This window comes from Pangasianodon hypophthalmus, chromosome 17 (genome assembly GCF_027358585.1).
Source record: "Pangasianodon hypophthalmus isolate fPanHyp1 chromosome 17, fPanHyp1.pri, whole genome shotgun sequence".
NCBI classification, from domain to species: Eukaryota; Metazoa; Chordata; class Actinopteri; order Siluriformes; family Pangasiidae; genus Pangasianodon; species Pangasianodon hypophthalmus.
Genome location: NC_069726.1, coordinates 4,212,313 through 4,233,230, shown reverse-complemented (window position 1 = coordinate 4,233,230; position 20,918 = coordinate 4,212,313). Strand labels below are relative to the sequence as shown.

Sequence of the window (20,918 nt, the reverse complement as noted above, 5' to 3'; positions counted from 1 at the left end):
ATAGAAAAAAAAAAAATTCACCACAGGATAGATCCACTCACACATTTATTAACACATATTATAACAAACCACATCTTCAGATCCAAATGCATTTTTAACTAATTTGTGCTAGAAGTCCTTCAAGTTCTGGTCTGGCCTTAAACCGGGCTTTGTATTCTGCCTCAGTGTGCTGAAAAAGACAGAAAGGAAGAAAGAAAAACATTAGAAGTGGCACTAAAACACACTGAAGCAGTTAAGACACATCCATGAGAGACGGATTCGGGGTAAAATCAGTGACTTTACACCTTCTAGTATGAATACAAGGTTCCTTGTATGTAACATTTCTGTTCGTTTGAGCAGAATACTGTACATAACCAACAGAAAAAAACAACATCAGCCTGTTGTGTTCACCTCCTTTATGGAGAGCTGAACTCCCTCTGGTTGGTTTTTGAGAAGGACCTCCATCAATACGGGAGCCAGTGTTGCCTTCATTTGGCTTATCTGAGAACAACGAGAGCAAGAACTTCATTTAACATGCACACGTTATTGCAGATGATATTGCATTGGCTTTAATGTCCTGGTTTAGATTTTGGCCTACTTGTGTCATGAACTTATGGCCTTTTTGTAATGAAACATTATGAGGCTTTTCCTTCCAGCAAATTAATTATGCAAATTAAAAACCTGAAATGTCTGGAAAAAATGCCTGAGATGTGAAAGAGTGATGGAATGGCACTATATCTAGATTTCTACCAAAGCCCTGTTGAATTATCAGATCCGACTGGTCATTAGGTGTTGATTAATTTTCTAGAACAGCAGGTTGATATTAATGAGCTCGTTCTAATGCGTTATTGTTTCTACAGTAACAGCTCATACACCGGGACTTCTATAGTGCACACACTACATACTGTAATCTAAGATTAATAATAAACGGATTAATAAAATGTGTTGTTTATGAGATGTCTATTTGTGGAAGGAGTCTCCAGTGTCAGTACTTTGTAACAGTTCCACAACATTAAAGCTATAAATGGATAAAAATACAATGTGATGTCCAAACTCCGCTTGGCTTCAGACCATACCACACCACCCTATCGTTGATTATTTTCCTATAACGGCATGTAACGTAGATAAACTTGGTTGCATAGCACACTTGTATGCTGTTTGGACAGTTGATGATTAACGAACACGTTGGTACTCCAACATAAGCAGTTACTGAAATTGAATGAACGAATAAATGAATGTCAGATGTGAAATTTAGCGATGCAGTTTTGGTGCTTATTTCTTTACAGGTGGCTAAAAACAGCCACAATCTCTGCTTATTATAGTCTTTTCTCCCTCACTTTTGCATCACCTTCAGGATTTGTTCATGACTGTAGCTCATAGAAACACAGGCTTGCATGCATTTTCGTTTGCTGACTGGAAATCTAATAAAAGTTGCACGTTTTGACGTTTACCTGAACCACCCGCTCATGAGTTTTGAGTATGACATCGACGTACATCTTGGTGCCCTGCTCAGGCATGATCATGACTTCTGTGCTCTTAGTAGGCAGGGCGTAGCTTGAAAAAAAGAAAAGCACAGTGGTTATTCTCTCAGGAAGGACGTTTTTACTGGCCTGGGCCAACCCTCTTGCTGTTCTGAGCATTAAGGCAGAATGATTGAATCACAATGTATTCATGATTTGATCATTTGCTCATCTCTAATTAAAATCTTACCTTTCTCCCACTTTGATATCAAGGCGGTTGCAGAGTTTATGGATGTACTGAGCATAATGTTCCACCAGGGTCATGTCATAGCCAGAGACCGTCACGTTCAGCACACCGTGCTCCGTGTCTGTCGCTGCCTTGATCTCTTTCATCTGAACTTTTTCCTTCTTCTTCTTTTGCTTTAGTAACAAATTAAAGCTTCACTACTGCACAATGTATTCAAACTAGACAATAACAGGTATGTAATACTCAGGCTACCAAACCACACTTATCTTCATTGTGTTATTTCAATTTCAATAAGTGACCATGCACTGAAAAATATTTTTAGCAATATATGAACTCATGCATTAGATGCTCTGATCACTTAGGCTCACCGTCTCCTTTGGAAGTAGATACTTATATCGACCAATCCCATGTGTAGGCATGGATCTGTACTGTCTGTCAGGCAGAAAGACACCTACGAAGAAATATGATTTACCTTAACAGACTTCAGACCTCAATGTGTCAGTGTGATTATCACAAGCAATTCAGAAAAAGTTAGTTTTTTTTTCCTCGTATGAATGTGGCCAGATTACCTGGTGACACCGGTTGCTTTAATACAGGAGAGCTGGAACGAGGAAGAAAAAGACAACACTCTTTATAACAACCTCTACCATTCAGTAGTCATTTAATTAAAACTAATGAAAGATAGAAGACAAACCGAATGAGCGATACAGCCTGGACCAAGGCCCGGGTGTTCTGCATGAGCAAAACCTGCACAAGGAAATTACTTATAAGTTATTAGTATTACTTTTAATTATGATAAGTGTGATTAAACTAAGAGTTCACAGTGTTTTGCTGGGAGATGCTTTCATGCATATTAAATGTGTACTTCAACATTAATTAATATTATTCAGTCATTAACTAATTAATTAATTATTAATTAAATTATATTACACAACCATATATTAATATCCACATACTACTACTATAATAATAATAATAATAATAATAATAATAATAACAAACCTTTTCTACATGCAATTTTTATTATTATTATTATTATTATTATTATTATTATTATTATTCACTGTCACGGTGTACAATTGAAATCCCAAACAGCTCCTTAATCCCTACTTCAGTGCAGTATATAGGGTCTAAAATACACATCTTACACACCCTGTGTGTTGCACTATATGTAATACAGAGGTCGTATTTAGGATTCCGACATAAGAAGCAGCCACATGAGCACAGAGATGACCTTTAGTATTCACAAAAACACCAATTAGTGCATTATTACAGGAGAAACACTCTACCTTTCCGGTTAAAGCATTCATCCTTTCAGTTATCAGAATTAATTTCCAGTCAGACTGTCAATAAAATCAATTAATCCGTAAATATAAGACTTTCATTGAAATGTGTACTCGGCATTTCCGCTCTCTGTCTCTTACTCGTGTTTATTGAGGTGTTTACTGCAGAAGCGCCGGCGCCCTCCAGCGCCCTTCAGCGCCCTCCAGCGGAGTGGCGGAGAAACTACAAGCCAAAGTTTCACTACTAAACTGCGTTATGAGAAAGGAAGCAAAACACGCAGATTTTACCCAAATAGACATTCTATCGTTCACTAATTAACGTTTTTCTAGAACAAAACATCTTTTCTTCAGTATTATATTTTTTAATTATATACATTTAGACGCAATTTGTCATTTTCCTCATCTTATCTGTACTGTGGACATTTTCCCTTAAATATATTACTTGATATAATATAGACTGTAATTTAGATTATATAAGATTATACATTATTTATAAAAATATATTTTGTTGTTGATATTATCTGACTTGTATTATTATTATTATTATTATTATTATTATTGTTGTTGTTGTTGTTGTTGTTGTTGTTTTAGTATAAACAAATATAAGGCAAAATGTTTTATGTTTTTTATGTTTAAAGAAGTGTATTTATAGGAAATTACTTCAGTTATTTCAGTTCAATTTTGTTGTTATTTTAGAGATACAGCTTAATTCATTCATAATTAATCTCTATTACGGCAGCTAGAAAATAATTAATGTTATACAGTAATAACAGGAGAATTTATGTTTTTTTCATCTTAAACACCTTGTAAGTCTTGATTTGTTTATTTGTTTGTTTGTTTTGCAAACAAACTTATTTATTTTTATTTACTTTGCTTAGTGGCCTTAGTGTCCTGTCCAAAACAAATATTTACAGTATTATTATCTTATCTTGTTTGCTGGTTTATATTATTTAGTGTTACTCATTATGTGGTAACATCATGTGTGGGTTGTCATTATTATTATTATTATTATTATTATTATTATTATTATTATTATTGACTGCCTGGGCTTTAACCTGATGACGCTAGCGTTTTAAACAGCGATGACGTCAGCGGAGCGTGACGTGGCGCTTCACCGTGACAACCAAACCTCATTGCATCCTTCGCCCCGCCTCCCGCTCGCGCAACACTACAGCAATTTACTTCCATTTAACTGAATTACTGCTCTCATTTTGTTTGTTTAATTCTTTATTTAAAAAAAAAACACGACTATACGACTTAATAATTGCGTGGTTTTTTTTTAAAGAAGTCGTCCGTTATGTGTATATGTTTAAATATATGAGTCACTGAACAGATATGTTTCTGAAACGTCAATAAACAAATCAAGTTTGTCTGTGGCTAAATCACAAAACACTTACTGCTCCATATGCCAGTGCACTTCCCATATACACACAGGGTATGGTATGAAATAATAACTTTGAGTGCACTACATTTCCACTAAAGCGCTGTTTGGGGTTCGGCCCGTGAGCGAGCTGTCAATCAGGACTAAAACTATCAAGTTCGGTTGACGAGTTTCCTTGAACTCCTCCTTTAATGCCGAGTCTGAGGGATGGAGTCGGAGTCAGGCATCTCAGAGTGATCTCAAACTTCACCCGGACCTGGACACAATTTAGGAACATTTATACATATTTATTTAACATTACGAACAACTTGAATCAGCGACAGCTAGCGAGTTAGCGAGCTAACGAACCGGAAATCCGGCGAGGATTAAAGCACCGTTATCGCAGCCTGTAGTATCTCCCACCGAGCCGTCATGTCTGCTGCAGGAGACTTTGGGAACCCGCTAAGAAAATTCAAACTGGTGTTTCTTGGGGAGCAAAGTGGTAAGTATTTAATTACTTTAAATATCTAACTGTGTCTCGCCATAACATTCCCAAGCTATTGAACTTCAACGTAGTTATTTGCGCTAGCCGCTATTTTTCACTCATATTCCTTCAAATCCCGCCTTCTGCACTCTGATTGGTTCTTTTTTTCCTAGTCGCACCCAATCTTCTTGTAAATCAGAACTATTAGCCAATCCCAGCGCAGGAAGTCATACGTACTAGCCAATCCTAGGGTAGTAGGCGGGATTTGTCAAAATACACATAGGAAATGTATCCCTTTAGCCTGATCTCTGTAGGGTTTTTGTACCGGACAATCAACCAGACAATTATTCATCGTTTAATCAGGGTGTTTGAGTTAAGCAGTCGCAATATTAATTTAGATATCTTAAAAATGTATCCATAAAGTGTTGCTAAATGTCCTGCTGAAGAAACTGAACATCATTAGTTACAATTATAATGTTTTTTTTTTTTAAAGGAATCAGTGTGAATGCTGTGTTCAAGTGCCTCTGTATTTCAGGAGGGAGTGATGCATAATATTACAGATGTGGGAAGACAATGCATTTGAGTAATTATGGCACTTTGACATTTTTTTTAATCCACAAACACTCGCCTCTACAGCATCAGACGTACAGATTAGGACATTTTAGTCTCCTTTAGGCTGGATTCACAGAGCAGGCTGGGTTATATCAATTTTTTTATGCTTTCAGCTATATAATATCTGAAACAGACATGGATAAGGGATGTGCATATTTGTTTGATTTGAGGCCTGATATTGATTTGAGGCAGGATTAGTATCTGACTGGATCTGAGAGAGATTTTCAGATTCACTGTCATATTTCATACACAGATCTTTCACATGAACACAGGACGCAACTTGTTTTCAAGCCTAAAGCCATTTGGTCTGTAGTACTTCACATAATTCCAATCTATGATATGACTATGATCTAGTGTCATGTTATAAAAAACGGAAAAAAAATAGTTGGTGCAACCTTTAAAAAGCTTTTTTTAGGCATAGACTTCTTTAAATCTGATTCTCACATGAATGCTCAGTCTTTTGGCAGCTACTGAACACCTCACAGTGTCATGCATTACTTTATATTCAGACTCTTGAAATTTAGCTACAACGCAATCCGAATACACAACCTAGGCAAAACTGTGAGTGTCTGACAGTCTTGGGATTTAAAATTACAACCTTTCGGTGACTATGCCAGAAGCTGGACCACAGATCGATCTAAATATATGCAAAGTGTGTGAGCATGGACAGAGTTAATGCACCAACACCCTGGTGTGTCCATGAGAACAGCTCCTGTTTGAATCACTGTTCTGATCTGTAGCACTTATTGCTAGAAGTGTAAGTCTGGATCAGTTTATCTGATATCCATCCCTGGTTCTAGTTAATCAGACATACTATTACATTAGTTATTGTCTGTGTACATGATGTTAGAAGTAGGCAAACTAAAACGTATAGATTCTTTAAGATGAGATAATTATGCATGTAACCATCTCCAGTTATGTATACTACCTAAGACTTTATCCAGAAGTAGGTTTTTGATGATTTTTGTGTATGAGTTACGGTGAATTATGTTCATAATTCCACTAAAAGGAATCAGCGGAAATGCTGCATTCAAGTGCCGCACTATTTCAGAATAGAACTGACTGAATCTAAACTCTCAGGATGTACTAAACAGTTAAACACTTGTTCTTCTTTAGGTATATTATACTTCCAGCTGTTTACCTAATCCGTAGTGTTGCTTAGTGGAAGTGTGCAACTCTAAATATTCACTTGTTTCCACAGTCTTGTTGCAGTAGATATTTGTTTTACAATCTATTAACGAGTATTGTCAGTGGTTGATGGTAAAGTCCTAGCAGCAGAGACGGACCTTGGCAGAGGAGCGATTTAATGCCGTCTCGCTTGTATAGACCAACACACAAGGTGCCATTGATCGATGAGCATAAAGGACTCTGCTGTGCTCTGTAATGCGCTGCAGGGTTTTTTCTTCTTCTTCTTCTTCCTTTGTACAGACTTAGTTCCGACTACATGCTTATCCAATTTATTTTCCTGATCGTGTTGAATGTAGTAGACCTGTCACATTGATTACACACAGAATCCTTTTCCTTTTGCTTTATTGCGTCTCTCAGTCCCACGCTGCTCTCACTCGAGCTCTCATTCAGCAGCTGCTGCAGCTTCGCAAGAATCCCAGGAATGACCCCAGTGTATAATTAGCACAGGCGTTGGGTCATATCTTTGGCCCCCTTCCCTAGATTGTTGCTCTTCTTGTTCGTTAACAAGTGAACCAGTGAAATTCTTTAGACAAAATGAAATCCACTGATGTCAGTTCCACTGTCCCTCAGGGACTTAAATGTAATTACAGTTCCTGCCCTCCTCAGAGACTTATACTTTCTGCATCTATCTGACGATTTACGGGTTAGGTAGCAGATACCAGCCATACTTAAATCCTTCTTGAAACCGTTTCTTGTTTTTATTGCTTGTTTATAGTCTTACGTAAACTTTATAGAGTTGCCAAGATGTCTAGTATCCTGTTTGAACCCATTAAACTCCATCAGTGGTGCAAGACTTATTATTTTCATCATAGAGTAGGGGTGTAACGATGACATAAATTCATGAAGTATGAATTCTCCTCAAAATTTTGATTAAAGAAACAAAGTGTCTGACCTGGGGACTTTGAAAACGATTGACTGAAACATAAAGAGCTCTGTAGCAGAACTAGAGCTCCAAAGTTGGCTAAAATGTCCGATCTCCATGGCCTTTGGTGTTGTTTGAAAGTTGCTGAAGAGCTTTTTTAACCATTATAACGTGGTTGTGTAACTATATAACGTATAATGCATGTTGGCCATTGTGATCCGGAACTATCAGACTTCTCAAGTGCAGATCTCGCAGGCTCTCCATTAAAGAACGCGATCACGATGTATCGGTACACCCCAGGCTGAGAGCTTAACGTGTTAAACTTTACCCAGTGTAATTAAATCTAGATTGCATGTTGTATCTTGTTATTATGGTGTTCCAGATGTAATCATAGAGCAGTGATGAGTGTCTCACCTGTAATAACTTCTTATCAGGTTTTTGTTTATTGTTGTTTTCCTCTTTTCTTGTTGTTTTCTTCTGTTTTTCTCATTTTGTGTTACATGTGATTATTTGTCTCCTTTGTTTATGTTTATCTGTGTTTAACTTTCTGTGTTGAATTTTGTAAGCATTTTTGGGTCATTGAAAGCACATTATGAATAAAATGTAATTATTATTATTATTATTATTATTGTACTTTTACTGTGCAAATTATTGTCACGACTCATCTAGGGGATCATAAAACTCGGGGAATCAGTGTCATTTTGTAGTTGTGTGTCTGCTGTTTACAGAACAGAGATTAACTGAATTTTGAATGAATTCTAGTAAAAAAAAATTAGCAAAGTCCAAGAAAACAGGTAGCAAGTCTGAAAAACATTTCACTCATCTTTTTTTTTTAAAGCCTGTGAGTAGAATGTAAGCATGAGAGGAATTTAAAACTTCCTGAAAAGGCAATTTGTCAAGTCTCTTCACCAAATAACTCCACAAAATTATTTATTAACTGCAATGCAAGAGGGTGGATTTCATGGTGCAGGAGCCATTTGTCGACTTTATTGGTCACGTGTCTAAGACTTGCTTCTCCACACTTTTATCTTTTAGGCTGGTTGCTCAACACAGCCCCTACTCAGTATTAATTACACCTCGTTTGGAAGTGCTGACCTTTTTTCCTGGAATGCTTATTTGCATTTCTGTGCATTGACACACAGCACGGGGGTTAGATGAAGGAAATATGTGGATTGTGTGCCAGCTAAACTGGGTGTATTACCATTTGTTCGGTTGGCGACTTGGGGCTGAGCAGCTGAGACGTAATGCTGGCGGCTCTGAGATTTGAATTCTCAGGCAGCCTTCTGCTCAGTAGCACAACATCTTAACTGCTGAGTCACACTGCAACCATCTACTACTATTCTGTGTTCAAGTGCATACTGAGATGCAGTGGCCTGCTCTAGTTTTGAATATGTGATCATTAACACCAGCATTAACACCTACAGCTTTTCTTGGCAACAAAATGGCTTAATTGTCCAAATAATTATATTGTAGGTACGTTAAAGTATGCTATTTAGAGCATTCGGAATAGCAATGCTGCACTTACGTTCCTGCTTAGGTAGGCAGTATATTTGGGCACCGTTTATGCTGGTGAGACGAATTCTGTCCAATTTGGAAGGCAATCAAAAGACAGCGGTTGTTCAAGGTGTCTTAATTTTACCCAAAAGTAAAAGCAGTGTCACATGATTTATCCTTTTTTGGCAAATAAATGCTCACCGTATGCGAGTTTGATAAGTTATTATGATATGAAAAGGCTAAACAGTACAACCCGCCATCTAATGGAGGACATGATGACTGTCTCCATTTCGTGTGTGTGTGTGTGTGTGTTACATGCCACCATGGAGTGAGAGCTGCAGGTTTCACCCAAGAGACGCGCCAAGAGACAGAACTCTCCAGAGTTTAGCAGGTCTAGCATGTTGCGTCATTCTCCAGACCGGGTGTTTATTTGCAGCTGTCTCAGTCTGAGCCTCTGAAACAACATGCATGGCATGTGAAGCCAGGAATAAATGAACGAGCTGAGCAGTTGTGCTTAAGAGTCTTGTCCAAAGATCCGCTGATGTTTTATCATTAAAACAGGCCATGTTGAAGAACATGCAGCAATATAAAAAATGAAATGGAAGTACAATACCTTGTAACGTTATATAGCAGTTATGTCAGGTTTTTATTTGAGGAGTGTCTCTGCTTTATATAGTCATCTAATCACAATTAGAATTTGTTTAGCTGACTTTTTTGTACGTTCCTTTCTCTTCTTCTGTTATAGTTGGAAAGACTTCGCTCATCACCAGATTCATGTATGACAGCTTTGATAATACTTACCAGGTGAGCCAGTATGGACACATTATACCATTATATCATATATTTTCACTTTGTGCTTTTATACAAGTTCCTTTTCTTGACATGCCACTGTCATTCAATTTACAGGCCACAATAGGAATTGATTTCTTGTCAAAAACGATGTACCTCGAGGACAGAACAGTGAGTGTTGCATTTTCTTTGCATTCCTGCGCATGAGTTTTGAAAATTGCACAGGAATCACATACTGTACATTCGCTGCACATGTTAAGCTTGTTTATAATAGACTCCAATATCATAAAGTGCAACAAGAATTCTCAGGTTCTATTGATTAAAATTATATATAAAAAAAAAAAGTTAAAAAGATCTGCTTTGACTTTATTGATCGTCAAAACTTTATGGCTTAATATTTTGAAATCATAGAATTATCAGATAAAGATCTCAAAAAAGGCGCATTAGGTAAGATTAGTCTTTTTTTTTCCAAGATTACGTCTCTAACTGTTAGGTTGGTTTGGGATTTGAATGATTCCTGCCCATGTTCATGAAGCTCCGCCCCCCAGGACCTTAGGTAATGTCTGTACAGTGACAGCAGGCTCGTCTAAACCCAAACAAGTGCTCTGGACCAGAAGTCAGTTCTTTACAGGTTTTCTCAGCAACTTAATAAACATCTGCTAAGACCACAGCTTAACCTATTGCCTTTTATCATGTTCTACATATCTTCTGGGTTATCTGTACAAGTAAGGAATTAGACAATCGACTATTGCACCTTTAAATGATAATTCAGTACATAATTTTAAATTAATACAACAGTCTGTATTGAGTTTTATACACTGCTTGTTGATGCATAAGGGTAATTTGGTATGTGATATATAGTGTCTCGTGTCCTTAACTGAAAGTTTCACACAATTCACGCTACTAAAGCTGTTAATAATCACGATTAGATCATAACAGTAGCGTATTACACAAAAGTCTTCAGTACAGCCATAATTACTCATGTACAGCATTTATAGTTGATTAATTGACCAGCAAAACCCTGGAAACAGCTGAAGCACCGGGCGTGTGTGTGCTCTTCCAGCACTGAGACTGCATCTGTCCAAACCTCCTACACTACTCTACTCATCCTGGCCAGATCATTTCATCTTCCCTTAATTCTCCTCCTAATCACATTCTGTTTAGTTTCATATCATTTAACCGAGGACCTTTTTTTTTTTTCTCACCACTTAAAGAACTCCTCAGAAATCCCATATGTTCCATCGGTTTGTTTAACTCGTCATATTATTTTATGTTTTTTGCTTGTTTTTCATTCCTCACTTTCTCATTTTACGGCATCATGTCTTTTGTTTTACTGTACTTTTTTCTTTCTTTCATTCTTTGTTTTCTTTTGGTTCTTTTTTTTTCCTTCATGATTTGTCCCGTCCATCACACACAGATCAGGTTGCAGCTGTGGGACACAGCGGGTCAGGAGCGATTCCGTAGCCTCATTCCCAGCTACATCCGTGACTCGGCTGCCGCTGTCGTAGTGTATGACATCACAAGTAGGTACCTCGGAAACCCGACGCCCTCTCCCTCCCCTGCCTCCACCTCGCGCCTCCCTCCGTCCGTTCGCTTCCGTCCTCTCTTACTACTTCCTCTTCCCCCTCTCTCTCCTGTCTCCTCTTTGTCTTCCTGCTGTATCTCGGGGACTTTGGTGGGCTCGTGTAGGTGCGCCTGCAGCTTTGGGACACAGCCGGGCAGGAGCGTTTCCGGAGTCTCATCCCCAGCTACATCCGCGACTCCACTGTCGCCGTGGTAGTCTATGACATCACAAGTGAGTGACGGTGGCGCACGGGTCGGGCGGGAAAAACCTACAAGACAGCTGCTGTTTGAAATCATTTTGCTGCACTTCGGGGTGTCTTCTCAGAGGTGGACAAATCAGTAGCCTTTGTGTCCAGTAGATCTTGTGTCCAGGCTATTAGCAGTTTTATTCATAGTTGCCTAGTGGACAAACAGATCCAATAATCAGAGAAAGACAATAAACCCTAAAAACAAACATTCTTATTTAGTATAAACTCAAATGTGGTGTGACGCACTTCACTCCCTTTCAAATCCCACAGCCTGCTGAAAATAAAGACACTAGCCAGATAGTAGAAAATGTTTTTGCAAGGACAGCTTATAGTCAAAATGTTGGCCAACAGTTTGGTGGCTTTGTCTCTCGGTCTCACAACACGCTGTAGCACGTGATCAGGAGAGGAGAAGGACTGTGACTGCACTGCACAGTCATTCCCCTGGGAATTCATAAAAAATGCTCATTTCCCTTCATCTGTACTAACTCGCTTAACTACCCAAATATCTCTCCATACATTATTACATTACATTAGCTACCACTTTTAAGCCTAGTCAGTTGGGTTTCTGGACAGCACACTGGAGCTTCCACTTGCTCAGTAATGGATTTATGATTTGTCCACCTCTGCTTCTACTTTTTCATTTTATGTTTTTAATTTTTCTGTGGTCTACCTCTGTTGAGCACCATTTGGTTTTCGTCACCCACTGATGCTTTTTTTCCCCTAAGAGTTATTTTTTCTTATTGCTTTATAGTTGTGTTATAAACATTTATAAAGGATGGACTTTATTATACACCCACATAAGAAAGAATGAGTCTCACTTTGACCATTTTGAGTTGCTGTAAATAGAAGAGGCTCAGCTGTTATGTTGGTTCTCCAAAGAACATATGATAAGCTCTTAAAAATATTGAGTGCTATCAGACATGCTTTTAGTGTCCTGCTGGTGTCCTGAAGTTTGCTTTTAAAGGCACTTACATTTGAGACAGGATGCAGCTGAGCGGTTAAGTGTTAAGGGTTTTACGCAGAAACAGTGATGGCTTGTTAAACCCGGGATTTGAACCTTCCGATCAGTAGCCCAATGCCTTGAATACAGATACAGATTATTACTTGTAATTGCTGTAGTGGGTTAATCCTGTAATTCTGTAATCACCAACACACCTTATGAGTAATATTTATTACCACTCTGCACTCTGCACACAGACACATGACTCAGAAGAGCCTGTCCTTTTCCTTTTTCCTTTCCTTCTGTTTGTCCCTGTTTGTTCTTTATCACTGTGTCTTAATTTGTGTGTCTTTCTATATTATTTGCCCCTTGGAATTTTCCTATCTGTTGAATTTGTCTTGTACATACATGTGATCAAGGTGGAGTTAATATACATATTATACATATTTATTTCTGTCCTGCCAGACGTCAACTCCTTTCAGCAGACCACCAAATGGATCGATGACGTCAGGACGGAGAGGGGAAGTGATGTCATTATCATGCTGGTCGGGAACAAGACTGATCTTGCAGACAAAAGGTGTGTGCTGGTAGGGGAGTGAGTCAGGCAGGAAGCAGTGTGTAAATGTTCAGCTTTTTGGAATTTGTTAAGTAATAAGTATACCAAGTGAAAATGTGAAAAAAATGAAAATGTGAAGAAAAAAACAGGGGAGGGGTTTATGGTTTTTTTTTTTTGTTTAATACAGGCAAGTATCAATCGAAGAGGGCGAGAAGAAAGCCAAAGAGCTGAACGTAATGTTTATTGAGACGAGCGCTAAAGCCGGCTACAACGTGAAGCAGGTGAGTTGAAGCTGAGATCTTCAGCCCAGGTCAAAGGTCAAACCCGAGTTGTGGATATGAGCTCGGGTGTGGTTTAGTTGGCCAGAGCTGTACGGGTTGCCAGATTTCCTTAAAAAAAAAAAAAAAAATCATTTATTATACATAATGGTTAAGGATTTTGCTCAATATTTTAAATGCACTTCTGTCTTAAGGTTATATTTTTGTCCACATACATTTGTGAAACTGATTTACTTTTTTGTAACTGTGGTTACACGTTTGTTTGGGTCATGAAGAGTTCCGGTACCATCACAGTTATAGCGTCTAAGGCACAAGCATCCTAGTTCTGGAAATTTCATGTTCAGATAAACATGGCTGCACTTCCTAGGGCTCAGTGTTCCACATGTCCGTAGAGGAAGAACGGGGGAGATGCTTTCAGTCGCTGTGTTTAGTTAAAATGAGTAAAAATAAATCTGTGATGTGAATGTGGGTCAGATAACAACTGAAGAGAGTGACGTGAGAGCTAAAAATAGGGTTCTGTTTATTGACATAAACACAAATACAGGATGAATGTGGAACAATGCACTGTAAAGTGTGTATGTCTACAAGTGATAACTCTCCACCTTATTCCACCCATTAAATTTAAATTTAAATCATCTGATACTCCTAATACTCCAGATGTTTATCCACTTGAATTTGAAAGGATGAGGGCAAGTGTTGGCTGCTGAGCTCTAGACATCCGGATCCTTCTGGATTTCTTTCTGTGATTCATCCTGATCTCACATCTCTTTCAGTCAGAAAATGTCTGTACATCCTTAAGCCTTTGATTCTCTTGACTCAGTCATGGATTTAGATGATTCTCTGTTCACGTCACGAAAGTTATTATAGATTACAGGCATCACAGTCTCTTCGATACATTGAAATTTTAAAAAAACCCAAAACAAAACAGGAAGATTGCAGGAAAAGCGAGGAAGATTTTTTTTTAACAGCCCCAGCACCAGCGTTTTTTTGTTGTCGTCCTGACAGATTGTCAAATTGCCGTTTAGTTTGTGAAAGCTTGGTATTCAGCACCTCCTCTGAGCAGCTATTGTCTCCACAGATCTGTGAAAAGATGTCGAGTCAAGGCTGTGCATTGTTGGAGCAAAGGAAAAAAAAAACAAAGAGCAGAGCAGTCATTTTGCCTGGCTAAATCTGATTCTTATGCTGAGCTCGAGCATAATCTGCTGATTCATCCTCTTCAGGCTCGGAGGGAGCAACACGAGGAACAATGTCTTGTAGCTGTGAATCATTCATTCATTGTGGGTGAGAGCAGTGAAGTCATGCAGAGGATTCAATTTAAAATAATCAGGTTTTTACATTCAGTCTTTCCGCAGCGCTTGTGAAATGTATTTAGGAAGTGCTTTTATAGATTACGTGGGCACACAGAGCTTCCTCTGACCTTACGCTTGATTGACAGCCGCCTCTGTTTTCATCCGTGGATGTTAACAATAGCACCTTGTTTGTTCTTTCTTCCAGCTTTTCCGGCGTGTGGCTGCCGCCCTGCCTGGCATGGAGAGCACACAGGACAAGAGCAGAGAAGACAGTATCCTTTACCCTGCAGTGTCATACACACACTCGTACACACACTCGTACACACACGTGCACACGCTGCTTTGCATGCATTTGCATGGATAAACATTGTGCAATGCTTGTAGCTTTCTCTATGGTGTAGAGATCGACAGATGTAGCTTATTGTAGCTTACTGTGATTATATCGCTACATTTTGAGCTTCGAAATTGTGTCAAGGTCTGGGAAAACCTGTCGGATGTTGCTAGGGGTGAATTCTATCCCAACAAATAGGTTTATCTTGGCTATAACATCCTTAGAGACCTCAGTTTTATGAATCTGTAAATATATTTTTCACCAAAATGGCATCAACTAGTGAAAGATAATTGCACAAGGAGCCAGTTTAACAAACGTGTTGGTAAAAACAGTCGCTCTGCTTAAAGATGTCTAAACCTTGCTAGTTAAGTGAACACACACACAGTGAATGTTGTGCTTCGATCAAGTTGTTCCCTGTCAAAATGTCAGTGATGCTCCTAAAGAAATCAGAAATTGAAAATCTCTAGAATTCATCCATTTACAGATTTTAAAAAAAAAAAGACAGAGACATTTTATAACTGTGTTTGTTTTTGTTTTTTTTTGTTTTTTGTGGAGTGTATTGATTTTGGTAAGACTTTCTCTCAGCTCTGTGATTATTTTAGATTGTAATTCAAGTCATATGGTCTCACATTACACATTAGTAGCGCTGAGTTTGAAGAAAATTGACTTTCTCGGTACAGGGAAATGTCAGAAGTCGTGTCTATAGGAATCACACATGCTCTCCAGATGCCTTAGATGACGTTTAAGTGTTGAAGTGTTACTACAGAAATATGATTGAATTGAATTAACTGGACTTTGCCCAGTAGCTTGTCTGTGCTGTAAAATCAAATATTGCAACACTCTCACTCACTCTTGGCAGAGTTGAGATAATGAAATCTGATGAAGGAGTTAAATGTGTGTGAGGGAATTTAGAGTGCACATGTGAACATGTCTGGGTCTGAGTAAGAGCAGAGAGAATTGTACATACAAGCACCTTAAACATCATATTTCTTTTGTTGTTGTTGTTGTTTTTTTTCCCCCTCACTTGTTTACTTGCTTAACTGCTCGTTCTCAGTGATCGATGTGACGCTGCAGAGCCCTCCAGAACAGCCTGTGAGCGAAAGCGGATGCTCCTGCTAAGCCTCGTTCTCCATCATACTGCCATCTTCTCTCTCTTTCTCTCTCTTTCTCTCTCACTCACTCTCTCTCACCCTTTATCTCTCTTTACCCCATGCCTCCTTCGTGTGTCGTTGCCTGCCTCCATCCTGGAACCTGAAGAACACTACTTTGTCCATCCATCTCTCCATCCATTCATCCATCCATCATCCTCGGCGCTGTGCTTTCCGCTGACTCAGTCATGACCTTAAGCTTACCAAGCACAATGTGGACGTGAAACGCATCCCATATTATTTTTCCGTTAAAAGCTTCCACTTTGTTTTTTTTGTTTTTTTGGTGACACTTTTTATTAATTATTTTATTTATACCTTGAATGGCTTATTGCTTACGGAGACTTGCATTAGGTAGTGTTTAACATGTGAGCACTGAACAATTGCATTTAATTCGAAACAGTACAGATGAAATAGATGAATACTTTTCAGCCGTTACTGTTAGAGGTAAATCGAAGGGCTATATTCACGTTGCAGGATAGCACCAGTGCTAAACCTCCTACATTGCAAGCTCTTGTGATAAAGCACAGTGCGGTTAAAATGTTTACGAATTGTTGGCAATATCCAAGTCTGTATATTGAACATAGATCGATGTCCTTGTGGATTGTGAATAAAGTCAACACAGATTACAGAAGCTCTTATAAACTTATAGCAGTTCCACTTCAAACCCTGGCTGTTTTTTTTGTTGTTGTTGTTGTTGTTGTTTTTTTAAACCTTGGCTGACATTTTTATCTTTTCCTTTTTGACTGGTGAATTTGCTAGCATATTAGAGATATCAGTGCAGTAGCTTTGAAAGATTTTTTGTATATTAAGGGAAATATCATAGAGGAATCGGATATATCAATATGCAGGCATGCCTTTAAAGAGTGTATTTTATAGTGCTTCCACTGGCTGTTCGTTAGTGTTATTATTTTTTGTTTGTTTGATTTAATGTAATATTGACACTTTAGATTTCCCCCCTTTAGATTTTTTTTCTTTTGTGTTCTGTAATATTTATTTCTACTCGATCATTTTGCTTTTTAATTTTTGGCATTTTGTCATTATAAAGCACTCTTCAGCTTTTTTTCAATCCCTCCCGTGGACGGCTGATTTTAAGCAGCTCATGATACAGTGCAATTTGTTTGAGGCTCTCTGTTTTCCGCTTTCCCTTTTTTTTTTTTTTTTTTTTTTTTTTTTTTTTTTTTCCCTTGGAGGAAAATCCATTTCGTGGTCCGTCAGCTCTGGCTTGTCTATTTTTTTTTTTTTAACCTTTTTTTTTAACTGTTGCCGCTGTGTGTGCTGCTGTGTACAAAAGCTCATAATTTGCACTGCTAGTCTACATGAGTCTCTTATTGATGTCCCTAATAAAGACCTTTATTTAGTAACAGTGACATGTCTTTTTTTATTTTTTTTTTATAGCTTGATAATGCACATAAAGAATTTCCAAACTGCAAAGCTGGTCATCAATACATGAAATATTGTAATTGTCTCTATCTCTGTCATCTATGCCTCTGAATTACTCACAAGTCCCACTACATCCTAGCTGTGCTTTAAATAGTCTCTTACTCAGAATAACTGTGCTCTATGATTTATCTGTACTTCGCCCACAAGCTTCCTCACTTGCAACAGTCAGAGAAGTTCGAAATAATATTTAGAAGGAGAAGATGAACTTTATTTTCAAATACACAAGTACAGCACAGTAGACTAGAGTGGGCCGTGTTCAAAAGTTCCCACCATTCACAGCTTGGCAGTACCGGGACTCTTCACAGCACCCATGAGCACCTTGTATATCTGGGTAGAAATGTTAAACCTTTCCTCTGAAGCCTGTTCCAGTGGAAACACCCCGTCACAGAGGAACTGTGTTGTCAGAGTTGGGTGTTAATAATGAATAAGCTCCTTATGCAACACTCATGGACATGAATACTTCATGCAGTCTGCTTTTAGCACTCAAAGCTCAGGTGATAACTCTCAATCCTAGAGTTCATTAATGTGGAGACACATTTTTAAAAAGTTTTTAGCATCATGGTGTCATGCTTTGCAGGTCTGTTGAATTTGTATTTATTGGAATACTAACTGACTTCACATAGTATTTATAATATGTCTTGGAAGGTGAAAATTCACATTCACATATTTCACTTTTAGTCACCTGGCACACGAAAGAGCTACGAAGTAGTGATGGGAGCTCTGGATTTTTTCAGTGAGTCAGATCATTTGGATCAGCTCATCCAAAAAATTTGACTCTTTCAACTTTCTATCATGACTTTTGAATATTTTACTTCTAGTGGCCTAACACAATTTCAAAGAAACATGTTTCCAAAAGCCTTGTTGCTTCACTTAGGAAAAGAAAGGGGACAGTACATTAGTAACAGGAAACTCTGACTCTTTTCAGTGAGTCAGATCATTTGGCTCAGCTCACCAGTAAGAACCGACTTTTTAGATTCCCATACTGCTTGTTGCCATTTTCTTTTTTTAACCTGGCGAAGTTTGAAATATTTTGACCAGTTCTTTTTTGCATAGCTATGGTTGATATGGCTAAATTTCATTCATGTATTTTGATTAAATGACACTGCAAGAGTAACGGCTCTGTGCGAGTCAGCTGTCACAGGTCACCTAAAAGCGAACCAGTTCAAAGAGCCAACTCATTCGCATCACTACAGTATTGGTTGCTAGCATGACTGCCTAAACTTTGTAACTAGTAAATTAACTAATAAATGTGACAACATAATAGCTCCCAAATACCTGAAAAGTCCTGTCTTGAAACAATTTGAATTTTGACACACCAAATCACTAGAATACTGTGATTTACTCCTTATCTAGTATTTGAATAGTAAATATTTTAAGTCAGTGAAATCTGAACACTACTTTTGAAGGTATTTAACAGCCCCAGGATACTATATTATATGCTGCATGTACAGTGTTTTGAGAGTAATATGTAATACACAAGCTTTGACCTGAGTTAGGGAAGATAAGCAGAAAAGTTCAGGCAAGTCAATTTATTTGCATTGCTGCAGTGTGTCTACCCTCTAGTGGTGAATTCTGGGTAATTGATTTAAAATTTTACATTATAGCTCAGTGCAGTACACAAGTGCATCTAGCCACTGTTTTATGGGGAAAAAACATCAGGTATTTCGACCCTACTGTCAAAATAGCAACCAATGTATGGTCCAAATGTATATACATTGAAAAATACACCAAATGACAATACTTTGGTCTTCTCCATCATCCTCTTCTATATGACACTCCTCACACAACCATACAATGTGGAGCCCAATGAGATTTAAACCATCTGCTACACTTTATCCTATTTAACCCTTGTAACTGGTTGTACGTTTGTGTATTCGGTACACATTTGGGCAGCTGATTGAAGCCTACAGAAGCAATCTGTCAGAGCCAAGTCTTTCTCTACTGCCTTGCAGTGACTGGCTTAAGATGGGATCGTCTGGAAGCCAGCGGGTGTATCAGCAGTACCACAGAGGCATCCAGAGGAACGAGCGTAGCACAGTGCCTGCTGCCATACCAGCCAGCAAACCCAGTGCTATCTGCTCTCCAATCCAGTTATCACAGCGCTCCTTGTGCACCCAGACATGGTGTGTACCTGCAAAAGTATTCAGTAGAGTCAGAATACACAGAGCACTAAACCTGCAAAAATGGTAAAATAGTTTCTATATAGAGTAAGCTTGGACCAGTAGAAAACAAGCATAGGCCTGGGGTGATGTCTTTAATAGAAGACTCAACATGGAGGAACTACTTATTATTACCATTTTTCTGCTCCACATTCAACATAATGTTTCTTAACACTCATACAATAACCTAGCTAGCTGGCTAATTGTAGCTGTTCACCAAACCAATACTTTTCCTCCAGAAACACGTTACACTTTAGGACAGCCAATAATCGGTTGATTTATCCAAAAATTTGCCGTGACCACTTATTTCATCACGAAATCCAAAATCTCATGAATATGCAAATTGGAAACGCCCTCACTCTTACACGTCATCACCCACGTCCCCAGTTCACCATTGTTTTATGGCCTTTATTTGCATACTGGGCCATGATAGGCTGTTATATATGTGATACTGTTGTATATATGATACTGGTCTACCATATGTTCAGTGCTAACATGTTTTTTTCCCCAAGAGATTTTTTTTTAATCTTTCACTGTTTGTAGAAGAATGTAATGCATACGAGATCTTCAGCTTTATAATTACCTCCACTGCCACTGCCTGGCGTGATGTACACAGCATTGTGTCCATTAACAGGAACAGACTGGTACGTGTCATTATAGGGATCATAAATATAGAACTGAAGACAGAGAAAATAAAAATATACAGAAGGGCAAATTAGCAAAAGAAATTTAAATGTGTTCCAACAAAGACCTAAATGTGTGTTTTATTAACTAACAAGCTTTTAAATCCTAAAAGGGATCTTAATAAATGTTTTATTAAAGATGCGCTTGGAATGTAAAGCAATTAAGCCTATCAAAAAAAAGCTCACAGGCTGTTACTATTAATTGTAAAGCAAGAAACAGTTGAAAGACAAAAAATGTATAGTTTAGAGCAACAAGACCTTTAGTGTGTTAAGTTGCACAGAAATTCTTTTATTATCAGAAAATACAATGAAAAATTAGTGTATATTAAGAATGTAACAGTGACTGCATCTAAAACGAAATAGTGGAAAAAATAAGTTCAAAAAGTTTGCCTTCCATTTCCAAAATAACCTGTATGAATTTGCCTTTATCATGGATATACCCACATTTAATTTTAATATTTTGAATGGTATTTCTGGTAGAGAAATTGTACAATAGAAGTATGCCCATGGGGCTGAATACATTTG

At 38.1% G+C, this 20,918-nt stretch overlaps 3 protein-coding genes across 7 annotated transcripts in view; 1 reads left to right on the top strand and 2 right to left on the bottom strand.

Annotated features, from left to right (window-relative positions):
- Positions 1-28: 28 nt before the first annotated feature.
- Positions 29-4,500, bottom strand: mrpl48 (mitochondrial ribosomal protein L48). 2 transcript variants are annotated; one of them, XM_053241077.1, is made up of 8 exons: positions 4,367-4,500; positions 2,381-2,433; positions 2,256-2,287; positions 2,055-2,137; positions 1,690-1,859; positions 1,431-1,533; positions 391-480; positions 29-169 (listed from the first exon to the last, which is right to left on the bottom strand). In XM_053241077.1, the coding sequence occupies exons 1-8, from the start codon at positions 4,391-4,393 to the stop codon at positions 95-97; spliced, it is 633 nt and encodes a 210-aa protein (XP_053097052.1). In that variant the 5' UTR covers positions 4,394-4,500; the 3' UTR covers positions 29-94. The 2 variants fall into 2 exon arrangements, with proteins under 2 accessions (XP_053097052.1, XP_026799660.3); XM_026943859.3 differs by lacking the exon at positions 4,367-4,500 and adding an exon at positions 2,976-3,138.
- Positions 4,501-4,535: 35 nt separating this feature from the next.
- On the top strand, positions 4,536-17,478 carry rab6a (RAB6A, member RAS oncogene family). 2 transcript variants are annotated; one of them, XM_026943860.3, is made up of 8 exons: positions 4,536-4,831; positions 9,715-9,773; positions 9,876-9,929; positions 11,176-11,281; positions 12,975-13,086; positions 13,253-13,346; positions 14,838-14,904; positions 16,018-17,478. In XM_026943860.3, the coding sequence occupies exons 1-8, from the start codon at positions 4,762-4,764 to the stop codon at positions 16,080-16,082; spliced, it is 627 nt and encodes a 208-aa protein (XP_026799661.1). In that variant the 5' UTR covers positions 4,536-4,761; the 3' UTR covers positions 16,083-17,478. The 2 variants fall into 2 exon arrangements, with proteins under 2 accessions (XP_026799661.1, XP_026799662.1); XM_026943861.3 differs by lacking the exon at positions 11,176-11,281 and adding an exon at positions 11,448-11,553 and having other exon boundaries at positions 4,670-4,831.
- An 18-nt stretch (positions 17,479-17,496) lies between these two features.
- The window catches only part of plekhb1 (pleckstrin homology domain containing B1), an 11,196-nt gene continuing 7,774 nt past the window's right edge, over positions 17,497-20,918 (bottom strand). Inside the window, exons 5-6 of one of the 3 annotated variants that reach the window (XM_034312551.2) lie at positions 20,294-20,387; positions 17,497-19,682 (exon numbers count right to left, since the gene is read on the bottom strand). In XM_034312551.2, coding sequence (XP_034168442.2) covers positions 19,546-19,682; positions 20,294-20,387 — 231 coding nt within the window. In that variant the 3' untranslated portion in view covers positions 17,497-19,545. The remainder of the gene's footprint in view (positions 19,683-20,293; positions 20,388-20,918) is intronic. The other 2 variants (XM_053241078.1, XM_026943720.3) reach the window with 2 other exon arrangements.

Excerpts from the sequence above, each read along its gene's own strand:
- mrpl48 (XM_053241077.1), bottom strand. The coding sequence starts at position 4,393 with ATGGGAAGTGCACTGGCATATGGAGCA. Across the intron at positions 1,534-1,689 it reads GATATCAAAGTGGGAGAAAG|CTACGCCCTGCCTACTAAGA; the intron begins GTAAGATTTTAA and ends CTTTTTTTCAAG. Across the intron at positions 481-1,430 it reads CTCATGAGCGGGTGGTTCAG|ATAAGCCAAATGAAGGCAAC; the intron begins GTAAACGTCAAA and ends CGTTGTTCTCAG.
- rab6a (XM_026943860.3), top strand. The coding sequence starts at position 4,762 with ATGTCTGCTGCAGGAGACTTTGGGAACCCGCTAAGAAAATTCAAACTG. Across the intron at positions 9,930-11,175 it reads TGTACCTCGAGGACAGAACA|ATCAGGTTGCAGCTGTGGGA; the intron begins GTGAGTGTTGCA and ends CATCACACACAG. Across the intron at positions 11,282-12,974 it reads CGTAGTGTATGACATCACAA|ACGTCAACTCCTTTCAGCAG; the intron begins GTAGGTACCTCG and ends CTGTCCTGCCAG.